At 38.5% G+C, this 25,786-nt stretch overlaps 1 protein-coding gene across 4 annotated transcripts in view; it reads right to left on the bottom strand.

Moving 5' to 3' along the window:
- Window positions 1–25,786, bottom strand: part of LOC141440477 (cell adhesion molecule Dscam2-like) — a 140,844-nt gene that overhangs the window by 2,358 nt on the left and 112,700 nt on the right. For all 4 annotated transcript variants that reach the window (XM_074104997.1, XM_074104995.1, XM_074104996.1 and 1 more), the window contains 25 exons: window positions 24,869–24,959; window positions 23,097–23,429; window positions 21,159–21,327; window positions 18,473–18,608; window positions 17,842–17,961; window positions 16,506–16,682; window positions 15,749–15,893; window positions 15,043–15,191; window positions 14,670–14,835; window positions 13,669–13,808; window positions 12,838–12,990; window positions 11,752–11,842; window positions 10,565–10,647; window positions 9,764–9,892; window positions 8,057–8,209; window positions 7,304–7,433; window positions 6,657–6,838; window positions 6,126–6,305; window positions 5,312–5,500; window positions 4,312–4,509; window positions 3,177–3,337; window positions 2,600–2,777; window positions 1,856–1,973; window positions 1,469–1,623; window positions 581–706 (listed from right to left, as the gene is read on the bottom strand). In XM_074104997.1, coding sequence (XP_073961098.1) covers window positions 581–706; window positions 1,469–1,623; window positions 1,856–1,973; window positions 2,600–2,777; window positions 3,177–3,337; window positions 4,312–4,509; window positions 5,312–5,500; window positions 6,126–6,305; window positions 6,657–6,838; window positions 7,304–7,433; window positions 8,057–8,209; window positions 9,764–9,892; window positions 10,565–10,647; window positions 11,752–11,842; window positions 12,838–12,990; window positions 13,669–13,808; window positions 14,670–14,835; window positions 15,043–15,191; window positions 15,749–15,893; window positions 16,506–16,682; window positions 17,842–17,961; window positions 18,473–18,608; window positions 21,159–21,327; window positions 23,097–23,429; window positions 24,869–24,959 — 3,852 coding nt within the window. The remainder of the gene's footprint in view (window positions 1–580; window positions 707–1,468; window positions 1,624–1,855; window positions 1,974–2,599; window positions 2,778–3,176; window positions 3,338–4,311; window positions 4,510–5,311; window positions 5,501–6,125; window positions 6,306–6,656; window positions 6,839–7,303; window positions 7,434–8,056; window positions 8,210–9,763; window positions 9,893–10,564; window positions 10,648–11,751; window positions 11,843–12,837; window positions 12,991–13,668; window positions 13,809–14,669; window positions 14,836–15,042; window positions 15,192–15,748; window positions 15,894–16,505; window positions 16,683–17,841; window positions 17,962–18,472; window positions 18,609–21,158; window positions 21,328–23,096; window positions 23,430–24,868; window positions 24,960–25,786) is intronic.

The following is a 25,786-nucleotide window of genomic DNA, read 5'->3' on the forward strand; positions in this document are numbered from 1 at the left end:
TAAACTTCCGTGTGACATGTAGTAACAAAGTAGCATTAATGAAGTAACAAAATAATCGGAAATAAATCAATGGAATTCAGTGAATAAAATAAATTTCATATCGTTTAATAAAGAGGTTGATAAATGATAAGTGATAATTGTTTATGAAAATCAAAAATACTATTTGAAATCAGTCATCGGCACTTTTGTCCGACATACATTAAAACCAAAGTGAAACCGATACCATCCAAAAAGAAATCAAAGAAAGGAGGCAGTGTTGTGCCGTTACTCGATATGCCTTAACATGCCTAGTGCTTTTTCTTGTCGGTACAGACCCCAACACCAGCGTCAACGTCAGCTACATCAAAGCGTGCATAAATCTAATACGACTCTATTTCTAGGGTAAGATATTTTGCACGCTCTACTGTGGCAGATATTAATACAGGTAACTGTGCAGTTTCAAACTCGTGCATAAAACTGCACGAAAGTTTTGATCGGTGATCAGGTTGGACCCTTTGTTTTATTCAGTTACTGATTGCGGAAATTAGGAGTTTTCTCAGGGGTTCTAGGGTCTGGTTTACCTATAATGTAACTAGCTTACCACTATCGTAACGAGACTTGCTATTGCTCGGCAGATGCACTCGACTCGGAACTTCTTGGTTATCCACGTGACCGAATGTTCTGAACCCAATTGCGAACTGCGCGTATGGACTTATTTCGTACAATTCTGAAAAAAAAACAATCACATCTCAGATTTTGTTTTGCTGCTGAAAACAAAACAATACATATAAAACCGGCTAAGTGCAAATCGGACTGGCGTACAGTGGGTTCCGAATAAATTTGTATGGTATCTGTGAATATCCAATGTTAGCAGAGCATCCTTAGCAAAATACTCACTGTGGGGTGACTTTAGATGGTTTCTTACATAGTCAAACATTAAAAATTACAAATGTGTCGTTTCAGATTTTTTCTCGTTAAATATATATTTTTTTGCATTAGAAAACAGGTAAACAATCTTGACGAGACTTTTTATTGAAAAACGTTTTAAAAAAAACAGTAACTATTACTCATGATACCAAAAGCATGTAAATGATCATATATGTCCTTGCTAATTGTTACATAATTGGCTGTGATTTATTTTTTAATAATGTTTTTTAATAAAAAGACACATCAAGATTGCTTACCTTCTATCTAATGCTAAAAAACCGAAGTATAATATCTGACAACAAAAGCGTGCATAGGTAAATAAGACTATTTCTAGGGACAGTACAAAGAGTATTAGTACCAATATGGATAGTAGGACGTGTCAGATATTTTTTGCACGATCTGCTGTGGCAGATATTAATACAGGTGACGCAGGTGTAGTATAATAGTGAGAATAGTGAGTTATTGCTTCTCCCAATAAAATTCGGATAAAATTTTATTGGAATAATCTTTGGTTGTTTGTCTGACAACACTAGGTGCTGAACAAATGTCAAAATATGCATACCATGTTTACTGTCAGCTGTCAAATGTACAGGAGTACTGTAGACCCTGTTATTGACTTCGGCCGGAGCACTTTGAGGAGTGTTCACTGTAACGTTACTCCTTTCTGACTTGCATTCTGCTGTAAGGGAATTCCTGTATTCTGTTAATCGATGGTGACTGTAAAAACACGAAGATAAATGATAATAAGTAGCAAATATTGAGGTAGTATCAAGAAACAAGAAATTGAAATAAATTCCTTCTGCAATGTTGCATGTTCTTGTAACAAAAATTTCAAGATTTTCTAGACAGAACTCGGCATATCTTAGTTATTTTGTCGGCGAAGTAACAACAACGACACATAATTGAACTTAAATTTCAAATTTATGTTTTTGATAAGATATAAACTTACTTGTGTTTTTTAACCAATATATAGATGCACGTGAATGTACAAATAGTTAGTAAGATAGAACTGCAGATGATAACCAACATATTGAGGTCAAGCAGATCCGACGGAGGTCCTATTGACTCTGAAACAAGTTTTTTTTTAGTTTTATAATTCCAGAAGACTGAAATTTATATATAAAAAAAGCTTACTACTACTATCCTTCGCATGCATTAGATGTATGTACAGTCGAACCATTTGTTTCCTGACCCATCGTAGAATATTTTCACAGTAAGTGTCACAATGCATTCCCTTGTCAAAGCAATGCGATGCCACTATGACTTTTTCTACGTTAAGGTTCCACAGTCGGTCACGAATTCACGATTCATTCATTTCATTCATCAGTTGATGGATAGTACGTAGTAGTTCAATTGGAATTCCGGGATTTTGAAAAACTCCCGTGGGAATTCCCAAAAAATATCGTGATCTTTATAAAACGTCGCATAAAATCATTATCATCGAGAAGAAGAAAGACGTCCGCTGCAGAACAAAGGCCTCCCCCTTAGTACGCCAAAATGAACGACAACTCGCCTCTTGAATCCACTGATTGAATGCTATGTATTATGCTATTAAGGTTATTATTAAGGTGCGACCAAACCGCTGCTTAAAAAACGGTGACGGCACGGAATCACTGCGATTCCGTACCGTCACCGTTTTTTAAGCAGTGGTTTGGCCGCATCTTTAATGATAAATCAAAACACTTAGAATTACCTCCTGATAAAGTAGTAGTAGCAAAAGAATAAAATGACTTTGTGTCACCAGCAGAGTTCTCCGCAATGATTTTGATCTGATACCACTGAGCTGGCATGAGATCAGCTATCACAAAGGAATTAGGCTGATTAAGAATAGAGGGGGCAATGTAGTGACTCCAGACTTGATCAAGTGTTGGCTGAAAAAAGAAAACATGATAAATTAATACAGCAAGGCAACTTATGATTAAATAAAAAAAAAACCTGTATAAACATGTACTTAATGATATGTTTAAAAAAAATCTACATTAGCTTCTGTTTTTAATTGGAACTCTGGATGATATCGCTTTTGGTGTACAGACAGTTTTTAATGATTTACGGTTAAGTGCATTACATATAATTAGTTACAGGATTCTCCTTCTTAAAATGCCACTCCAATGCATCAATTGTGATCACGGTAGGTAATATCCAGTACCTTTTCAAGCAAAATGTACTTTATGTGTTATTTGTAGATATGTTTTGTATTTTACTCTTTTCTTAAGTATAATTTCCTTGTAATATATGTTTTTGTGTGGGTCATTGCATTTTTTAATACTTACCAGTTTGTTTTCAGCCTTCTTCCAAACCTTGCTAAGGTACTCCCTATATTCAACATCCCATCTGGTGATTTCACAGCCGTTGTCATCCCAGCCACTCAATTGTATAAAAATATGTGTGGAGTTGCTCCAGAACCATTCAGTGCTGATTGGAGCTATTGGCTCTGAAAAATAAATGAAATGTCCATTTGTGTCCACGTAAAATGGAATCTGAAACTTTGGATCGGCAAGCACAGCGTACGAAGTCCACCAACAAGATGGACGGATGATTTGGTTAAAGCCGTGGGTCCACGGTGGATGCAAGCCGCTTTCAGCCGAAGCAACTGGAGGTCTATGGGGAACCACGTCTTACGGCTGATATGTTGATGATAAACCAAATTTTTCTGTCACAAAATCACAATAAATGGACTTTTTATATTGTCATGTCATCAACATACTGGTAATAATAGAATGTTTTTTTGTCCCTTTGCAACTGTAGCTTTTGCCTGTCTGAATTAAGAATATTTTCTCGTAGTAGCTCAGGTAAGTAGCGCTAGCAGCTACACCCACAAACAAGCACCACACTTAGCAAAACAGGGTACCTGAGCTACTCGCCCCAAAATCATGGTGGAATAATATTCCCAATTATCATTGTTACCTATTTGGTAACAACCAATTGGTACCAATATTCAGTGGCATAGGTAGGTAACCAAAGGCCCTGTGGCAAAAAATAAACTAGGGTCCCCAACTAAACTATTTAAAATCGTTTGTTCCGTATTCGTCGTGTTCTGAATTCGACGTACTCCAGATTTGTCATTTAAAGTCGCTACGGCACTGCCAATATTACCAAAATATTATTGACAGTTGATAAGTACCAGCAAGCAGAGAAATGTAAAAATTCTAGAACACCGCTAGAGAAAGAAATAGATACGGTAAAAGTTGATGCGAGAGAAAGTATTGAATATGGGCTGATATTGAGGAATACGACGCAAGAGGAAATAAAAGAAGATGCAGCATGTAGATACTTTTTTATCAACAGGGGCAAATTTATAAAATCATTAGTAATAACAAACAGTATTAAAAGGAGCAAGACTACAATTGGACTACAGCAAGAAGATAATTACGAGTAATGAATAGAATTGTATAATTCAAGACTTACTTCCTCCCAGAGTAGTAGCATCAACAAAAGTCGGCTGACTAGCTCCCACACTGTTTGATGCCGTCATTTTTAACGAATACTTGGTGCCACACTTCAGTCCTTGCAGTGTGTATTCTTGCGCACCCTGGATCGTTGTGCCCTTGTTTGTCCAGGCATCCTGCCATGCCCCATTTGCTTCTTTCCAGGCAAGATTGTAGGCTGGAAAGTTAAGGATTTTGATGTAGCCATGAGTATTCATGAAAGGCGAATTTAACCATACATATTGATGTCATAATTATTTTGTCAAACCTAATATATACCTGTTTGTACTTCTTCGAAAAGGAATATCGCATTCTAAATCTGGGTCGTTATTTTAAAGTTAAACACGATCAGTATCTTCTCGCAGATATTAAGGATATTATTCTCGAAATGCACTCCAGGACCCCAAGATACAGGCTCAGCCTAGTTTGGGGTCCGCCCGATATCTCTTTTATGTATACGTGTGTCATTTTTTAAGGGAAATAAATTATTATTATTATGATGTAGTGTGCTAACGGTAGATACGATTTCAATTTGTCTAACTTTACTGCTTATTGCTTCTTCAATACATGCGATAAGATACTGGAGGTGGTTGAAACGGTTATTAAACCACGAACTATATTTAAAAAAAAAAAAACCGGGATAAAGCTATTCTATGTCCTTCTAAGTAGTGTTTATGAGGGAAGGCAGCGCGCTAGTGTTGGCTACCCTATTGCTGTGTAGCGCTGCAAAGAGGGTAGGCTGGGCTAGTGTTGCAGCGTAAGCTAAGAGGGGGTCCCCTTAGCTACCCTTCCCCCTTTTAGGCCGGCAACGCACCCGCAGTCCTAATAATGCTGTAGGTGTCCATGGGTGGCGGTGATCACTTACCATCAGGTGACTCGCCTACTCGTTTGCCAACTATTTGATAACAAAATATCGCAACAGCATTGAGATCGCAGTTATGTTACCAACCTAGGGATTTAAGATGTTTGATAGGACTTACTGATCTTATTCCCCCTTCCGCCAGTCCTAGGTGCATCCCATTGCAACCTCAACGCGTGCTTGTGCGGCGACACCCTCATGCTAGGAGGCTCTGGCGTTGGCAGCACAGTCACCTCGTAAGACACTGAGTCGGAACCGTACAGGTTCTTGGCAAGGCACGTGTAGTTGCCGCTTAGAGATTGGTCTATGTCTGAAAGAGATTTAAATAGTTCTACATTTACAAGAAACTGAGGCCGTATTGTCTAAAGCCGAGTTTATACTTGCAAAGAAAAATCTTGCAAGTTGAATTATATTGCGGAGTTCGATTGCGGAGTTGGCTTTACGGTCTCGCAATGTATTGCAACTTTGCACGATTTTTCTTGCAAGTCTAAACTCGGCTTAACAACAGACGTTTGTGATCGCATTCACCATCTCTTTCTACCCTCGTCTTAAGCCGTGTGACAGAAAGAAGTGGTGAAAACTATTGTGATTTCAAGTACTTACGTTAGACAATAAGGCCTTAGGTCGAGATCGTGTCTGATATTTTAGTGTCATTAAAGAGTGTGCTGACCACATTTGTTTGACATTGCACTTCCGATAGCAATGTTCCCAGACAATTATGATATCGGAGCTTTTAAGAAAAAGGGTTATACTTTCTTTAAAGACCGAAAACATACCAGTGAAATTCTTGAGTTGTCAGTAGTCACTGGTGACCATGTCCCATCAAATGACCCGTATACAAAAATAAATCTGTGGTGGTGCATTTGCTGGATGGTCTTGACGATATGATTGATGATAAAATGTGACTTAATAATTACAAAGAACGAAAATCTTACTGTTGATGAGCAGACTGTCGTCGTGGTTCCTGGTGAAGCGCGGGTGGTGCGTGATGATGTTGTGGTTGTGGTACCAGACGGTGCGCGGCGCCGGCGCGCCCGCGCATGCGCACGCCAGCAGCAGCGACCTGCCCACGCCCACTGACACTGTACCTCCCAGGGACGCCACCCCGGCCACCACTGGAAACGTTCAGAACAATAATCGTTAGTATAATAATCACACCCCTACTGTTACTGCAGCAGCGACATATGCGGCGTATGTACGACTGCAGACATCGCGCCGCCCAGGGACGCTACTCCGGCCACCACTTCTGAACACTACTGGTGTGTATGTATGTAAGACGTCACTGGACAAGTAGATCCCCACCGGGAGGCGTAATAAATGTTCTACAAACTATTTGTATCTAAACAAAAAAAATCTGACCCATACTGACCCATCTGAATGGTCAATCCTGTATGTTAAAAATCTTTATTCAGCCAGCTAGACCTAACACTATTTTCTTAATATTTTTTCTCATTTAATCAACTCACCTCTGGAAGACAACTCAGCGTGAACCCTGTTGCTGGCAATCCCTTCGCCGGCAACCGTATGGGCGTTGACAAAGACCTCATATTGTCTGCCAGTCGTGAGGCCTGACAGTGGAAACGTGAGGTGTCTGGAGAGGTTGGACTCTTGCGTGGCGTCCACTCTGTAGCTTTGAGGGGAGCTTGTACTGGAATAGAAAAGTTCTATGTTAATGACGGTGAAATTAGAAAAAAACTTTCAATTTGACAAAGTCGAATGGTATGTGGTCCAATCAATAGCCGACTGACTGAGCTAAATAATTGAGTTGTCTGTTAAAATCTTAAACACAAATACTAGATACGAATCTGACATAATAAGAAAATACGATTTGCCGAAACAAAATTATTGCTAATACGACATAATACTACCATGACCGTGACCTACTCAGAATCTGACATTCTCCGACCTATTGACTAGAAGAGAAAGTGACTTTTACTCCATAATTCATATCCCGAAACTATCTGATTCAGAAACAAACATAAAATCGAATTTGCTATGAACAGAATCGCACCTGAATATGAAATCTAAAGGATTCGTGCTTTGTGAATCCACCTGTACCTACGCAGTTAGATAATATTCGATTTTTCTTTCCAGGTAAGCTTTGAAATCTCACCTGGAAACTGGTTTGACGTGGACAGTGTAATGCGTTATTTCCCCGTTAGGTTGCGTTGGTTTCTTCCAACTGATGAGAAGAGAAGTCGGTGATGACATCAGTACTTTGATCGCTGAAGGAGGTCCGGGTACTGAAAAGAAACAGATTAAATATTATAGACCCATTTGGAACATATAAAATGACATCTAGGATAGTCCGACATAGCAAAGCGAATTAGCTCGATGAAGTGGCAATGAGCAAGCCACATGGCACTGAGAACAGATGGCCTTTGGGCCTAAAAGTTCTCCGTGATGGACGAATGAACTGGTGAAAGCTGCAGGTTCACGGTGGATGCAGGCTGCTTCCAATAAAAAGCAACAGGAGGTCTATGGGGAGTCCTATGATGTCCAACAGTGGACGACCTACGTCTGATATGATGACGATAATAGAGGACAGATAACTACCCTCTAGGGTACTAATTGACACGCATTTCATTGTTTTCTTCATCGTCTAATCTAGCATACGTCAAATGCAAGGCAGCTAGCAAAAGTGCGACAGTTGCTTAAGGCAAGTTGATACAGTTGAACAATTCACGTAGCAGGGTGGAACTTTTGATAGTTAATTTCAATATGATTTCCTTGACAAAAGTATGGGATGTTAACAGGACATTAGTAGCACAAAGCCATGGCCATGTCATATTATGATTCAGTTTGTTCGACTATAAATTTGAAGAAGGTACTGTAATTCAGATTGTTAAGAAGCTTAAAAAATCACCGTCTTGCAATGTGGTGCAAACCACAGGATACGAAAAAGGTCCAAGACCGTAGTTAGAGAAACCCGCCACTTTGATCGTGTAGTTGGTGTATTTCAGTAGCGTTTGGAGGTACACCTCCGTATGTGGCGTAGTGATATTCTGCCAGGGACCATCTGTAAATTAAAAAAAAACATTCCATCATCTATATGCACCAACTTGCTCATGATCGACACTTTGTTCCCGAAAAACTAAGAAAAGTATCCTTTAAAAATATAAAATCTTCTAGCTATATAAGAATTTGTTTGCCAAATTTGAAGACTGAGGGGCTGTTTCACCACCTATTGATTAATTTTAACTGACGTATTAATGTGATGCCGTCTCTGTACACACACATTAATACGTCAGTTTAAAATTTAATCAGTCGGTAGTGAAACAGCCCCTATGAGTGTCTTAAGTATGATTATTACAGCCTAGCGACACTTCATATAAAAAAACACAATGTATGGAATTATGAACGTACTTTGTACCAACATTGAAAACTAAGACACTCTTGCCAAATAAAAGAGTTTGGTTAGTGTAAAAACGTATAGTGATTACTTGCTCAGTGTGATTATTATACGTTTTATTAAGCAATAACAGATCATTTAAACCGTTTATTATGTGGGTGAGTATCAATTTGTTTAAAAAGCAGCTGGTTTCAGTAGCAAGTGGTCTAAGAAACAACAGAACTGGTCCAAGTGGTAACTAACCCGTGCAATCAATACACACCCCATGAATGAACCACTAAAAATAAAGTAGGTAATCAAAGTACCTTCAGCACAGATTACTAATATGTAGCTAGCTACAGATAGGACAGTCAATTATTGTAGTTCCTATTATTGACGTTGTAGCGCTGTTAAATTTTACAATCTGTGGTACTTGTTTGACAGTCGTAGGGCTTTCCACAGGTCGATATAATCATTATCGATAGTCTCCAGTCAATGCTAGTGATGCGCTCTACGATAAATGGGAGTTACGGATGTCTTGTACTAATTTAATTTTATTCATACTCCTATAATTTATGAAATAAAACGATCAAGTGTTTTTAATCATTTATTCATTAAAGGGTCTCTTTCCATTAAATTTATATTTGAATAAAATTTTGAACATGGAGCTATTATTGCAAAGGTTAGAAAAACTTTCCCTTAGACGAGAGTGGTACACCATGAACCATTTCCTTTTCCGTGAACAGGCAAGAATATAATATATATGATCGAACTGAGTATGGTCAAAATGTCTTTCACATACGCGTTTCAACAACAGTGACTCTTGGTTAAAGCCAGCAAATAAGGGCTAGTCGGTACTAGCAACGACATCCAAAGATTATGTAAATAGTCGTTTTTGGGCATGCAAAATAGTTTGTCAGTGGCACTTGTTGAATTACAATCAACAACACAACACTTGAATTTGCCATATTGGAAGTCAGTAGAATATCACTCGCACTAAACACTACCGCAAGTAGAGTATTGTATGTTAAACAGAGGAGGATGGCTACTCATGGAACTACAACTCGACCAAAACGGGAGGACAACGCAAGAGAATACCCGCACTCAACTCAATGTTTAAAACACAATGACGGGTAAGGACATGACAGCAAAGAAATGGCGGCGGTCCACAGATTGTAATAATATCATACAAATGGCAGCGCTACAACGTCGATGAATGAAACTAAACTGTCAGCCCCTGACCTTCAGTGCTATAATAAATAGAGTATCCAAGTAGCGAGGTCCCATGAGCAGAGATGGGCTGCCACGAGACCCGAAGAGACGTGGATGATGCTCCTCGACACTCCAAGCTCGATGGCGGATGCTCTGGTGCTAAGTAAAATGTTATAAGTTTGACCGCTATGTGTGTCTGTCTGTGGCACCGTAGCTTTTGAACGGGTGAACCGATTTGTATGCGGTTTTTTTATTTGAAAGCAAGTTTTCTAGCGATGGTTCTTAGACATGTTCCATCAAAATCGGTTTAACCGTTTTTGAGATATTGAACTTTGAAGTCACAAAATCGGGGGCTTTCCAACTTTTTGTTGGTTAGGTTATAAAGTAGAGTTTATTTTGAAGAAACTGATATAGTTTCAAAGAAGCAATGTTTCAAAGAGAATTCTTCTTTTCGGTTGTGAATTTTGATTAATCTGCAAGCATTATACCATAACCTAACCATAGAAAAATTGAGGAACCCTTGAGATTGTAATTTCAAGATTATCATCTTTAGGGTGGTAGACCACATATTTGGCTGATGGTACCACCGCAATCAAACTCGCTTTCGCGTGAAAAAAACCGCATGAAATCGGGTTCCTTCATTCTAGAGCCACAGACAGACAGACAAACTATGTTAGTCATATTTGATAAATATCGATTCAGTTGTTTGAGATATTGAAACTTCAAAAGACTTTTTTGGGGGTTGTTCGACTTTTCTAAGTTGGTTAAGTTATTCAAATATAATGAAAATATAATTAAAAACATAAAACATTATGTTTAATGTAGATTTACCTCCTTCTTGAGTGGTTTGGTATACCGGCAACGAAAATGGTCCATTTCCAGCGGAATTAAAGGCACTTACAGAAACGGCATATCTGAAAAATATAATAAAATATCATACCTATCCTGGCACATCACAGCTCTAGTGGAAAAAGCTCAGCGTTATTATTAGTTAATGACAAAAAAACATTCCCTAAGTGCCTCCGCTAGCTGACGTGGACGCCCGCCGCGTGCGCATACTCGCGGGTCCCACTCCGGACACCCGCCGTATGGGGCTACCCGAGGTTCTCATCGATTTTTGACCAGTTTTGAAACAGATAGAATTATAAGTCACACGGCTATCGGTTTCCATTTTTGTCTACCGGATTTTGAAAAAAAAAATGAATTCTTAATTTTGTATGGTTTTTTTAAACATTGACTGAAAAAAACACTTATTTCGTATCTCTATTGACGTGAAAGATCTAACATATACTAAATCTACGTATTTGGGTTCGTCTTTGACGTCTCTAAAAACTGGTCGAGGGTATTCATTTGAAACTAATTAACACAAAAGTTATGGCCAGAAAACCAGTTTTTTGGCCTAAAATTGTTCAACTTTGATGCCAAATATCTCGAAGACAATTTGAAGTAAATATGGGATACTATTTTGCTTAAAGCCGTTGTTGTTAATAATCTACAAAAAACATTAGAAAACTAAGGAATTCAGATCGAAGGTCATTGGGGCATGGGATCCCCTTAAGTAAAATCCGTCGCACGCGCTCGCGCCTGGTAGCGCTGTTCATACAATTTCTTATTAGACGGGCGTCCGTTCCGGGTAATCCGCGTCAGCTAGCGGAGGCACTGCAGGGTTACTACGAAACTCGAAACTCGAAGTTCGTGTCGTGCGGTCCCTCTGACACTTATACTGTTTAATACGAGAGCGAGAGAGACGGTACGATACGAACTTCGAGTTTCGAAGGCTACCTGCTGAAACGCATCCTCGCACATTTCTGGTGGAAAAGTCTATAATCTAAGAATCAATAAAACCTTTATGAAACGCTAACCCTCTTTTTATCATCCATTGATTAAATTTATTTGACGGATAAATATGATACCGTCTCTGTTTGTTGTGTTTGAATAGACGGAGACGGCATCACATTTATCCGCCAAATAAAATTAATCAATGGTGTAACAGCCCCTAAAGCTTAAGTTGTACGTACCTCGTATTTTTTAATAGTCCGCTTAATGTAGTCTCTTGTTTTCCTTTTCTAGACATGACTTTTAAAACTTTTGTTTGTGTGTCATCGGTTCCTGTAAAAAGTAGAGCAGGTAAACGAATTATACTCAAAAAGGAAGTAAAAACTGGCCAAGTGCGAGTCGGACTCACGCACGAAGGGATCCGTACCATCTATACAACATTCATTAGACATTAGCAAGTAAAAGCAAAAAAAAAACACGTTTGTTGTATGGGAGCCCGCTCAAATATTTATTTTATTCTGTTTTTAGTATTTGTTGTTATAGCGGCCACAGTTATACATAATCTATGTAAAATTTCAACTGTCTAACTATCACGGTTCATGAGATACAGCCTGGTGACAGACGGACGGACGGACAGCGAAGTCTTAGTAGCAGGGTTTCCGTTTTTACCCTTTGGATACGGAACCGTAGAAAAGCATTCAATATAGGTATTAATCTTCACAAATTCGAGAATCGTTGCTATAACCATTACTTTTTTTTATTTAAGTTGTATTGATTCCCACTGCTGGCATTTAAAACCACTAGGTACAAGCAAATTAAAAAAAAATGTACGCAGGTGCTTTACTCTAAAGCTCATTGTAAATATCAAATGTTATTTCGCACATTCGAACGTTTCAAATATAATTATAAAAAAAACTCAGGAGGTGCCAGCCCGAGCACAATACCACGACCCGCATCTTGCGCGCCCGGCGCGAGCCGCGCGGGCGCTTGCCATACAAATTTCAATTCTCGTCTCGCCTCGTCTCACCTCGCCGGTGGAAAACTACCTTGAGAGGCCAAAGATCAAACTACCAGGCTACCATACGGCTCAGGGACATTGCTTAGGCCCTGGTTTCTCTGGCCCGTCACACGCGACCGGCGGCGTCTGGATGTGCGTCGCACCACACGAATTAACGGTGCCTACCCGCCGCCGGTGACGTTTCAGAAAACCCCCCGAACAAAACATTCTAACGGTTGCCGGCGGCGGGTGGTCTGAGAAACCAGGGCATTAACAACTGCTGAGTGAAGACCCTCGTGCTCTTTGGTCTACTATGATTGAAAAAACTTACCGATGTCACCACCAATCCGTGGCACAGCTTTGACGTGGTATCCCTGCAAGTGTCCGTTGTGGCTGTCCCTGGGAGGAGGCAGCCAGGACACCGTCAGTTCACCGGGGCTGTCCGTCGCTTGCACTTGGACACCCAGGGGTGTGGATGAAGGAGCTGAAGATGCAATAAAAAGTGTTAGCAAATTTCTGAGTGGCCGGGGGCTCCTAAGTTAGATGATACCGCTTCTCTATAATAAGCTAGTGTCTTAAAAAAACCTAATTATTTTTTTCTTTGTCAATATAACAAAAAAATATGAAGATTATAGCCACACACGTGCGACACTTTTTAACATGGCGTGACGTCACAGACTCCCATTCCCGTTTGACGTGTTTCATCTTTGTAATTTTTTTGTTTGATTGAAGAAAGAAAAAATATGTGTCCAGCAAAGGTAGTTGTACCGTGAGTCAGCACTTCAGTAGGGACATTTTCTGCCGATGAACTAATTTTTTTTTTAATCAGTAATTTACCAAAAGTATGTAAAACGTTTAAAAATGCACCCCAATCATATGTTAACATGTGTAGTTTAAGTTAACATAACCTAACCAACAAAAAGTTGGAAAACCTCCGACTTTGTCACTTCAAAGTTCAATATCTCAGAAACGCCTGAACCGGTTTTGATGAAACATGTCTAAGAACCATTACTAGAAAACCTGCTTTCAAATAAAGGAAACCGCATTCAAACCAGTCCAACCGTTTAAGAGTGGTGCCACAGACGGACACACATAGCGGTCAAACTTATAACACCCTTTTGCGTCGGGGGTTAAAAACAGAAGGTAATCCAGAACTACTAACGTTTCTGGTGTGTAGTGAAATGCGCAGGCGCCGTGTAAGGGCTGAGGTCTGCTTGGTTGCCGGCGGCGACGCGGGCGCGGTACTCCGTCGCCGGCAATAAGTCGCGGAGCTCGATGCTCTGTCGAATGTCGCTGTCCTGCCTGTCGATTGGAAGATTAAATAGTAAATAATAAATAAATAATATCATGGAAAATTTGACACCAATTGACCTAGTTACAAACTAAGCAAAGCTTGTACTAATGGATACTAGGCAACGGATAAACATTATTAAACATCCAAGACCCGAGAACAAACATTCGTATTATTCATACAAATATCTGCCCCAGCCGGGAATCGAACCTGGGACCTCAAGCTTCGTAGTCAGGTTCTCTAAACACTTGGCCATCCGGTCGTTACAATAGATGATGATATTAATGTCGATTGTCATTGAAATATTGAGTTTCCCATCAAAAGATAAACTCTTATGCTTTTAAGAACCTAACTCAAAATCGATAATTTTTCCAAGTGAAATTTATGAACTTTACGAGTATTTCAACGGTGAATTTCAAATGAGCGAAAAATCAAAAGGATGAAAGTGCAATAAACAATTTGCTTTGCCCTTAAATATAAACAAAACTAACAATTGCAATAAATGTAGGTAAGAAATACGCAGTGAGACAAGATGTAAATCCAATGGAAGATGTTATTTCAAAACTGCTTATTAGAAATCATTCAATAGTTAAACAAAAAAGTAAACAATAATATATTCGCAAACCAACTTGGATTACTGAATATGCATAATCCATTAAAGAATCTAATAATTTAAAGAAGGATGGAAAAATAAGCATTCATCATGATATCAGCTGTAGGACGTCCACTGTTGGACAAAGGCCTCCCCCACAAACGTCCAGTTGCTTTGGTTGGAAGCGCCTGCATCCACAGTGAACCCACGGCTCTGACTAGATCATCTGTCCATGTCGTTGATGGAAATCCAATTATGATAGAGGTAAATGACAGCTTACCTGGTGATATTGATGCTTTTAGCAGTATCCCACTGCATAAAATCGCTGGTGGCATACTGGACGCTGTAGAATTGAACGTGAGAGCTGATAGTGTCACGCCAGGACAGCTTTGCAGAGTCTCCAGTCATTGAGTCTACTTGGAGATCCAGCGGAGGTGTCGGTGGTTCTAAAAACATATTGTCAATAACGTAATAAGGCCCGGCTACACCGCACGCGGGGAAACATTCAATGTTTCGGGATAAAACTATCCTATGTCCTTCCCCAGGACTCAAACTATCTAATCGTGTTGAGGTAACAAACAAACAACTCACAAACTTTTGCAATATTAGTTGGACTTGTAGGATTGATGACATGTACAAATGGAAAGGCTTACCCAGTATCCTAAGATGCATGTTAAAAGCCGCCACACCGTAAGGATTACTCGCTCTGCACTCGTACAGTCCCCCGTCTCTGCTCTCCACGAAGTTGATCGAAATGACGCTTTTTACACCGTTGTGGGTTTTAGTTTCTGATACGGATATCCTGAAAAGGTCAACGCATGGAACTGAGCAATTTAAATGCTAGGCAATAGTCCCACCGCCAGCGAGTAAGGAGAAAAATCGCTAGGCGATAAAAGTGATAAAATTTTCATACTAAAAAACGCTCTTCGCGCGACTCGCCGGCGGTAAGACTAGTGCTTTACAAAGACATAGTTTTCTGGTGGTTGAATTTTTTGGAAAATTATGATAGTCATGAAAAAAAAATTTTTGACTATGATTATGTGGACAATTTTGTAACAATTTAAGTATTTGATATAAACGCCACCTATGAAACTTTCACAGAATTATTACGAAAGCAACTGTCTGCCGGGTGGCTTTTACCCTAGCCTATTTTCCTCGAAAGCTATGCAGAGAAGGTTTCAGAGGAAGAAAAACAGATGGCGCTGGTTGTCACATTTCCCATGCAAGTCATTGGAAATAATTGGAAATCACGTAGAAATATTTCCACTAAGCATTATTCTCTAAATTTTTACTATTGATTTATCCCAGATCTACGTTTACTTTTAAGTTTTCCGTGTCTTAGAAATTATATAAAGTTACCTGGACGAAGTGAAATCCACCGGGTTACCGTTTAGGCTCCATTTAACCCTAATAGGGTTGTCCCCTAATGGCCGGCAGGTGAGGGTGACAGGTAATCCCATTTTGGTGGTCAGGTTGGCACCCACTGACTCGAAATGCACTGGCTCTAGAAACAACAGGAATTTAAAAGAAAAATATATACACCAATTTCTTACAGATACATACAAATCACTCAATTATGTGTAGTGGGTAGAAATATTTATAGTTTATAGTACATTGTGTTTTAAATGCAGTTACGAACGAGATTCTATAAGAAGTCCGAAGTCGAATTGACCTGTGAGGACTTTAAAGAAACGATGTTCTTAATTTCAGTAGGTACCGCCCGTATGATATTCTGAGGTAGGTACAATGTTTTTGGTCACATTTAGCGTACCCTAAAAATAATATTTATTGTCTTATAAAAATACATTTTGTTTACGAGCAAATTTGATGTAAACTTCTTTAACTAATCTAACCAACAAAAGTTGGAAAACCCCGACTTTGTCACTTTAAAGTTCAATATGTCAAAAACGGCTGAGCCGATTTTGATAAAACATGTCTAAGAACCATCGCTAGAAAACCTGCTTTAAAATAAAAAAAAACGCATTCAAATCGGCCCACCCGTTTAAGAGCGACGGTGCCACAGACAGACACACATACACACATAGCGGTCAAACTTATAACACCCCTCTTTTTGCGTCGGGAGTTAAAAACCGGCCAAAATCACACCAATACTTACTATTAACGCTAATCCACAGGTTCTTGTTCAAGCTTTCACCCACACCATTTTCTACGTTACAGGAGTATACCCCCTCGTCTGCTAAAGAAACCACTTCTATGACCAGGGTTCCGTTTGGGTAGCTCATGATGCCACCACCAGCTAAGTCCAAGACAGGACGCCATATTCCTAGTGTTGCTGAAAGAGAAAGACAAAGCTTTGTGTAGAATCGAGACATGAATGAGTGTGTGGCAGCACAGCAATAAGCGTTTAGCTACGTCAGCATTCCTATTCCAGCGACACCGGGAACGGCGCACACGACGCCAGTCGCTTCAGCTCCTTCGTAGAAACACGTCGCGTGTGTTACGTATGCGCCCCGCCTGGTTTCGCCAAAACAAGTCTAACTTAGAAATATATTCAGTGTTATACATTGTGTGTTCAGCTCCTAGAAGAGTAAACTCTGACGATTACATCTAGTGTACCTCAAACTTTATTTCATTTCTATCCCCTCGGCCATATCCGTTGTAGCAAGGTCAAGACTTGCTAAAAGTGAATAATTGAACAAGTACGGTCTATTGAATATGTCATTATTTGAGGATATGTAGAGTGACTTGGAAGACATGAGCAGGGCCAATCCTACACACTCTTAGGTTATTGAAATTAGATTGTTATGTTATTTAACTGTAAAACAAAAACCCGGCAGCAATCTCTCGCAAAGAATTAGCATAGCTATCCAACGAGGATTTATTTTCTTCTTTTTTGGTTCACGTAATATTTCTGTATAATTTTTGCTTTTTTATTAAATATATTATTACTATCATCGAACGATTTACTGTCATTTGGTGCAAATGGAAAATCGTCCACTTGAATTTACCATTTTGAATTTGGACCAAAATGAATTATGAACCAAAGTGAATTTTGTCAAAATGTGATTGTGTTGAAAAATATTTACTACCAAATTAAATTTTATTGTAAATTAATTAAACCCAAATGGAATATTGTCCATTATAAATAAGAAGCAAAATTAAATAAGTAGCATGTGAATGTTGTCTAAATCAAGTCTTAACTTAATATATATGTAATGTAGGCTCAAAATAAACGATTTAGGGTGGAACATAAGTAATATTTACAATTCGTCATATTTCTGAGTGTACGCAATTACAAATGGTGGTTTTTTTTGGAACACATCAAATTTGTCAATTTTACCATAGGACAATCCATTTTCGGCGATATTCAAGAAGGACAATTATCCTTGTTGATGTATTTCAAATTGCATTTTTTCTGCTTTGACGTATAATTTCGAGTTGTGTCACTTTCCATTTGTACCAAATGACAGTAAATCCAACAAACTACTCACTATCTCTTTTCATCCAATGTATCTGCGGTGTCGGATATCCATTGGCGTTGCAATATACAACACCTCTCTGCCCGAGCAGCAGAGAGGAATTTGTCGGCTCGTCTATCCATTTCGGTGCCACTGTAATGAAAAATCGCAGTTCAAAAGAACATTATACCTAAGGGAGATATTAATTATGATAACAATATAACAATGGACTGATGACTGATGGGGTCAGAAGGTTCTCAATTGGCATCCGCGGACCGGGAGACGAGCTGTCGGTAGGCCTCCAACAAGATGCAGGGACAACCTGGTTAAGATCGCGGGATCGCGGTGAATGCGGAAAGCACAAGACCGGTCTAAGTGGAGAGCCTTGGGCGAGGCTTGACATGATGATGAATATAATAATACTATTTAATTTAAAATATAAAGTTGATAACAGTTTCGTTTAACGCACAGCGCGGGTGCAGTTTAGTGACGTTGCAGCGATGAATGATACCCCTCCGTATATGTCTAACTTAACAGTTAAAATATTTCGGGAACTACAATATCGGGGCGTATCCAAACATTTTTTAACGATTAGTTTAGTTTATAATGTAGCGAAATAAAAATTAAAAATCCAAATTTGCTGATATTCTTCATTGACTCTTACCGTTAATATAAAGGTCAGCAGTCTGATTGACCTTCCCGACGTGGTTTGTTGCTATGCACGTGTACTTCCCGCAGTGCTCCAGCGACACTCTTTTGATGATCAGCACGCTGAACAGCTCAGAACTCCTCTCCGTTATCTGTCAATAGTTTATTGATCTGTAAAATCTTCAATTTTTCAAATGAGAAAGACAGCAAAGCAACAGAATCCTGTTGCTGTCTCCGTATGACGTTTGATTTCTTGTCTATTTATAATACCGGTAATAGCCTAGTCCTAAAAAATAATAGTCTGTCTGTTAGATTATCAGAAACTATTGGACACGTGTTATTACAAGCTTTTATTTAGTTTCACCTGTCCCGTTGTCTGCCTGTAATCAAATCTTGCAAGTTAAATTTGACCAACTTCCAGTAGTCAGACTGACTTGAAATTTGGAATACTTATGTAAATCGCGTGACAATACTAGTAGACAATAATCTAGTAGTGACATCCTGGTAGTCCAGCCAGGATCGTCTCCGCAGGACGGAACTTCAACGATTAATAGCATCGACTTGAAATTTGGTATGCAAAAGTAGTTTGCATGACAATGCAAGTACAGTCAACAAAAAGTACAGTCAGCAAAAATGGCTTGTATTAAAAATGAATTTTTCATGGTTACGTTAATAAGATGTAGAAGAGTTCCATGTGACGTCTCACGGACCCCACTCCCGAACTTTGAGGCAGTGGTGATGAGTGTGATGGTGATGATGATACATTTACGTACAAAAGGCACTAAACATATACTTTCACCTCAAGCAATTAACCAATTCTTCGCAGACAAAGTTCCAGGCAAGAGCAAGTGGTTATAATTATTTACCGTAACTATTTATTATGCAGATCTGTGATCAAGTTGGACACAAACCCAATCGAAGCAGAATGGGATGAAAACAAGATTAACGGAGTGACCTACATTGTCACTGATTCTGTGAAATTCAGAGCTTAGTAAAGACAGACCGTCCACTTGAAAGGGGCCATTCATAGGAGTAATTACGTTATTGATTGGTTCAAGCGTTACTTTGCGGAATGAACTACACTAATTGAACTTGCTTTTCCGCTAAAAGCGTGCACTATAGCTACGTCTGCGCGACACATATAAAGTTATAACATGCAGAACCCTCTGTTTTCCTCATGAGTGTGTTATTAAATTTTGATAATGAACTAGACAATAGGTAATTTCAAATAATTATCTTATTTCACCAATTTAAAATTTTTGAAATTTAACATTAGTACATAATATTTGAAGTCCCATCAGCCAAATTGTGGTCTACCACCCTAAAGTCTAATCGTTTGCATGTCATGAAACAATAATGGCAATAGACGTGTCTGTCAACTTGAAAGTTCGAAGTTAGCGACATATTCATTTGATAGGAATGTCTATTAAATGATATTGTAACGGATAACTCACGTCTTAAACCGAGTTTAGCTAGACATGTTTCGGGCTATTTCGTAGCCCTTCTTCTGAGGAGCACGAGAACGCGACTCGGCGGCTGCCGCAACACGCACACTACGCGCCACCGCTCTGCTCGCGCGACTACCCGACGAAGCTAACACACAACTACCCGCATTTTTATCGTCATTTTTATTGTCAATGTCTATTGTAAGGTAGCACACAACACTAACAACATCGCTCCGTAAAGGCACGTTCACACCAACCGATGACGCAGCACGAGTATTTAAAACTGTTTTCCAACTCGGGGTACCAACATGTCGAGCTAAACTCGGTTTAAGACGTGAGTTATCCGTTACAATATGAGTGAGTCTCACGGTAGTTTCATGATAGGAACTTGTTTAAAAATTGATAGATCACTTATTTTGCGGATCGTACCTATTCAAAATCGATATAAGAAAACGTCCGATAGATGCACCCTGTTGTCACCTCCATTGCTACTAGTAATGAGATGATACTAAATATGACAACTATTGGGACAGTGACAAGTTCTTGTCCTTAGGAAAATATTATTTATGTGCACGACTGTGCATATATAACCTTGTTTTTCTATGTATTTTGTTCCATTTTTAAGATTAGTATTGTCTTTGATTGCTAGAATGATGTCAATTGAAAAATAAAAGATTTGGTTACAAAAAAGGCTAATATTGTCTGTATTTTAATATTAGTCGACCAAAATTTATTTAAACCCAAACATTTCTATTAAAGCCCAAACATAAAGACATACTTATAAAACTTAAGTTAACCATCTGTGCTCGTTTTATGTTAGACATGTTAACAAACTAATATCTACCGCCGGGAAACAATGGAACTAAGGCTATCACATAGTGATTTGTGGACAATTGTTCAGCAGTGTCGCCTTTCTTGTGTGAAAAGATAACTTTGCAGTGTGTAGTGGGGATTGCTTTGGTTAAGGATTATACTACGCCATGCATAATTTTAGTAGTGGTAGATTTATCCGTATGTTTATATTTGTTCACGTCTTTCGTCAAAACGGTTGGAGAGATTTGCACAAAATATCTATTGTACGTGCTAAAAGCCAAAGAAGAATTAAAAAAATATATATTACCAGTTTTCAAATATATGAATTCAAACTTATTTACTCTCTTAAATACTATTTATCACGTCACAGTTAATCATATAGCTTCCAAAATCCCAGTTTCTTTGCTGAAAGTTATGGTGTGCAAAGGATAAAAAACCACCAACCTTAAGGCTTGCCGGCATTTTCTTTCCGTCTTTCAACCAGGAGAAATATATGGGAGGATCACCACTGATGATGTTGCACGTGATCTGAACAATCTGTCCTTCCTTTAGACCGCTGCCTACGCGCAACTCGTCTAGTTCTGGCGCTTCTACAACTTGGATTTCAAAGGACCTGAAAATAAGGTTTTTTAAGTTTATATTTTCATTCAATAATAATATTTAAAAAAATACATGGTCAAGTTACAAGAATTTATATTGAAACCATCAATGGTATAAAAATATAAAAAATAGAATACGAAGAATGTCAAGATATTAAATAAAAACTATGGTTCTCTTAATGTAGAAGTGCTGAGATGATAATGATGACATAAATTCTAAAAAGCTTAGAAGCACTGGCAGAATTATCAATAAGTTGGTAGATAATTTCTCCAAATTTGAACTGAATTGATTGAGCTTAAATTACAGAGTCTGTATCAAAACAAATATTATTTTCACCCTCATCTCGTTATAAAAACATTCCAGTAACAGCTAGTATCTTCCCTAAATACCCATTCAGGCCTTAATCAAACAAATTCCAACGATTTTTACTTCACATTCCAATTTGCTGTATGTATCGTATAAAGCTTCGCTCGCTTCCAGCTTCGATATTTGCTGAAAAGCTGATTGGAAATTCTGAGAAAGTTCGAGCAGTGTTTCTGATAGCCGGTCTTCTATGACCAAGTTAAATAGAGTTATTATTCCCAACTGAAAGTAGTTTTTGACTTTTCAAAATGATGCTTTCAAATGTACTTGTTATGATTACGAGGCGTAATATTTCAAAAAGACAGACTAGAATGTTAACCAGTATGTTTTTTTCGAAAATACAAACTGAGACATGGATGCACAGAAAAACCAGAAAAAGAGACCAGCGCTGGGAATCGGACCCAGGTCCTCAGCATTTTGTGCCGCGTGCCATAGCCCTACACCACCACTGGACAGGAGTAAAGACACGAATTTCTCCTATGCACACATATCTCAGGTTGCTTATTTCTATTACGCCACTTAAGCAGCGGCACTAGCGACATTTATGTATGTTTCGCTCTCATCGAGAGACGTTACATTCTTTTATGGTTTTACGGGATGACCATAAAAGTAACAAATTTGGAGTTGAAATAAAAATACAAAAAGACTCCAAATAACCAATCATAATTGGATTGCTTAGTAGCGAGATCTCTCTTGTCTGGGTGAGCGGTTAGTTCCGAAATAATGTAACGTCTCTCGATGAGAACGAAACAGATGTCGCTAGTGCTGCTGCTTAAGTAGCGTAGTAGAAATAAGCAACCTGAGATATGTGTGAATAGGAGAAATTCGTGTCTGTACTCCTGTCCAGTAGTGGTGTAGGGGTATAGCACGCGGCACGGAATGCTGAGGACCTGGGTTGGACTCCCAGCGCTGTTCACTTTTTATGGATATGGTTTTACGGGATGACCGTAAAAGTAACAAATTTGGAGTTGAAATAAAAAATACAAAAATACTCCAAATAACCAATCATAGTATGTTTTTGTTAAAAAAAAATAAACGTTTTTAATGTACTTGTATTTTTTCTTCCTGTACTGTTTATTGACTGTCCTTGCATTGTCATCGAAATTACATTTCCGTACCAAATTTTAAGCGGATCGACAAGCGCAGCGTAGGACATCCACCAAAGAGATGGATGGATGACCTGGTTAAAGCGGGTTCACAGTGGATGCAAGCCGCTGCCAACCGAAGCAACTGGAGGTGTATGGGGGAGGCCTATGTCCGTCCAACAGTGGACATCCTACGGCTGAGATGATGATGATGATGACCAAATATTAAATCGATGCCATTAACCATTGAGAAGTTTCGTCCTGAAGAGACCATCCTGGCCGGTCCACCAGAATTTCTTCACACTATATTTTTATGTTCCTAAATTCTACTCACCTTCTAGCCATTTCTCCTGAAGGACTATGAACTATGCACGTATATAATTCACCACTGCCTTCCTTCACCACTCTAGGTATACTCAAAACTCCATCTTCGTTAGGGTCAAATAGTTGTCGCTTGATTCTCAAATCACCATTATTTTTAAAACCATCTAAACTTGTTATTTCTTCACTATTCTGTATACTCTTTAAATCTGCGTCAGGTTCGTATTCAAAGTTTCTCAAATTGGTGTTTCGTTTTCTTCTTTTCGTATTTGATCTTTTATATCTTACACGTTGACTTGTTATTGTTGTTAGGATTTTCTTGCCTTTGTATTCCCAGTCCAATTTGCTGTGTATTAAAATTAACCGTTAGATTTACTACGAAAAAAACTACTTACAATCACAGTTTAATGAGCAGTTACTACTCTGCAATTAGGTAGTCTCCTGAATAAAAAAATTCAGTCCGTCAGCTTCATTGCACACAGGTTAGCAGTACAGAAAACAAAAGTAATCAGATAATCAGAAAATATTGGACACGTTTTTTTTTCTTTTGCCAGTTAAACGAGAAGTAATGAACAGATAGTCAATTAAGGGGCCGCGTGACATTACGTTGTGCTAAAAAAGTCGCATGTTGGCTATTTCCTCATCTTATTTTTGTTTATTTGACAAAACAAAACTGTGTTTCTAATACTAATTCTAACTAATTCTCTGATCTCATCTGGTAAATACTAACTGGTGGTTCACGAATTTAATTAGAATCTTTTAGGAAAGTGACCCATTCAACACAGTGGTTGCAGACTTGCAGAGCAGCATGACAACTATAGTTTATTCATTGACTTCAGCAAAGTAGATTTCTATTAAGTAACTTTTTATTAATTTTCTATTTCTGGTGTACAATAAAGAGTATTTGTATTGTATTGTATTGTAACTTCTAAATCTATCATTTAATTTTAAAGATAATTGAATAATCATAGATGACGATGTCAATAATGAACATATTTGAACTGTCATACAGTCGCCATCAAATATTTCGGAGCGGCCAAGGTGATCAAAAATATCGACAAATGAACTTTAATACCTTAATAATAGAGTGCATGTGCCGATATTTTTGACCACCTTGGCCCCTCCGTAATATCTAATGGCGGCTGTACAAAAAAAATAACTAGAAAACTCCATGAAAATTATCTGATTCCCAATAAAACGTAAATTCTTTTGTATTCCGAAACAACTGCCGTAAATAAACGTACCCAATATTTCTGCATCATTATAAAATACAACCGGGGAGTTCTATGAGCGTTTCAGCCGTTACCAGTTTCTTGTCGCTTTTACTAAAGAAATGAGTTAGACAGAATGGAAGGATTTTATGAGTCTCAAAGGGCCATTTAGACTCCAAGTGCCTGCAAAGCACCAGCAGATGTTTTGCGACTTCTGGCCGGAGTGTGTGGTTTTCTGTCGTCTAAGGGTAGCGACGACGACGACTTTTAAAAATCCCTAATTAGTTTTACGTGTTTTTGACTTTAATGGCTTTTTTGTATTTTTATTTTTATTTGAATGCTTTAACTTTCCTTGGCAAATAAATTCGTCATTATTTTATTTCCTTACGGTCTCTCATTTCTTCAAATGCGACAGGAAACTGATAGCGGTTAAAACGCTCTTAGAACTAGGTACCTAACCGTGCTCTTAGATCGAGCACACTTGCTAAAGCGGAACTTGTTACATTAATTAATTTCAAACATAGGTTTCCAGCGCTGAAATTACGGCGAGTTGTTATCTTTTAATTTAAAGTACCTGATAGGGAAGCCGTAGTAGGGACAGCGGAGCTTTAAGGGTTCCCCGCTCTGTACTTTAATAGGTGGTAAAGATCTTATATATGGTGGACCTGAAATGAAAAACTCGTGAAATGTGAAGGGCATAATGTTATCGTTTTCTTTGGACATTTATGTCGGTCTTTTTGCCAATAGATGACTATGAGCAGGCCATGGCAAGCATTTTTTAATATTCAGTCGCCTTTTGTGTCTTGTTACCAATGATTTTCTAATGTTTTACAAAAAGTGGTGGTGGACTGATATGAACTGCAGGTGGTAGGACCTTGTGCAAGGTCCACCCGGATTGCTACCACCATCTTGCTCGCTAATTCTGCCGTGAATCAGCAGTGCTTGCACTGTTGTGTTTCGGCGTGGAGAGTAAGACAGCCAGTAAAATTACTGGCACTTGAGGTATCCCATCTTAGGCCTCTAGGTTGGCAACGCATCTGCAATAACCCTGGTATTGTAGATGTTTATGGGCGGTGGTGATCTGTTACAATCAAGAGACCCACTTGCTCGTTTACCATCCAATCGAATAAAAAAAAGTTACCTATGTACTTGATAGCACCAAACGAATTTGAATGTGTTTGTAAATACTCTCGGACTGCTCGGATGCATACAATTAGAACGTCGGCTTAATTAATGAATCAAAAAATAAGCAATGTAACTACATGTTATTATTTAAGTTTCTCACTTGTATTTTTGTTGTTATAAGTTTACTTGCTTGTGGACGTTTTAGTCTCCACTGTAAGTCCACAAGATAATCTTTTTTTACAAATAAATAAATCTGTAATCTCTACTTTTACAGTATTGTTTTTATTTATTTATTTTAATAGTAACAAACAATTCTACACTCTGTTTTGTGAGCAACGATATTTGTTTTCTTCTAAGTTGCTTAAAA

Source organism: Choristoneura fumiferana, chromosome 22 (assembly GCF_025370935.1).
Source record: "Choristoneura fumiferana chromosome 22, NRCan_CFum_1, whole genome shotgun sequence".
NCBI lineage: Eukaryota > Metazoa > Arthropoda > Insecta > Lepidoptera > Tortricidae > Choristoneura > Choristoneura fumiferana.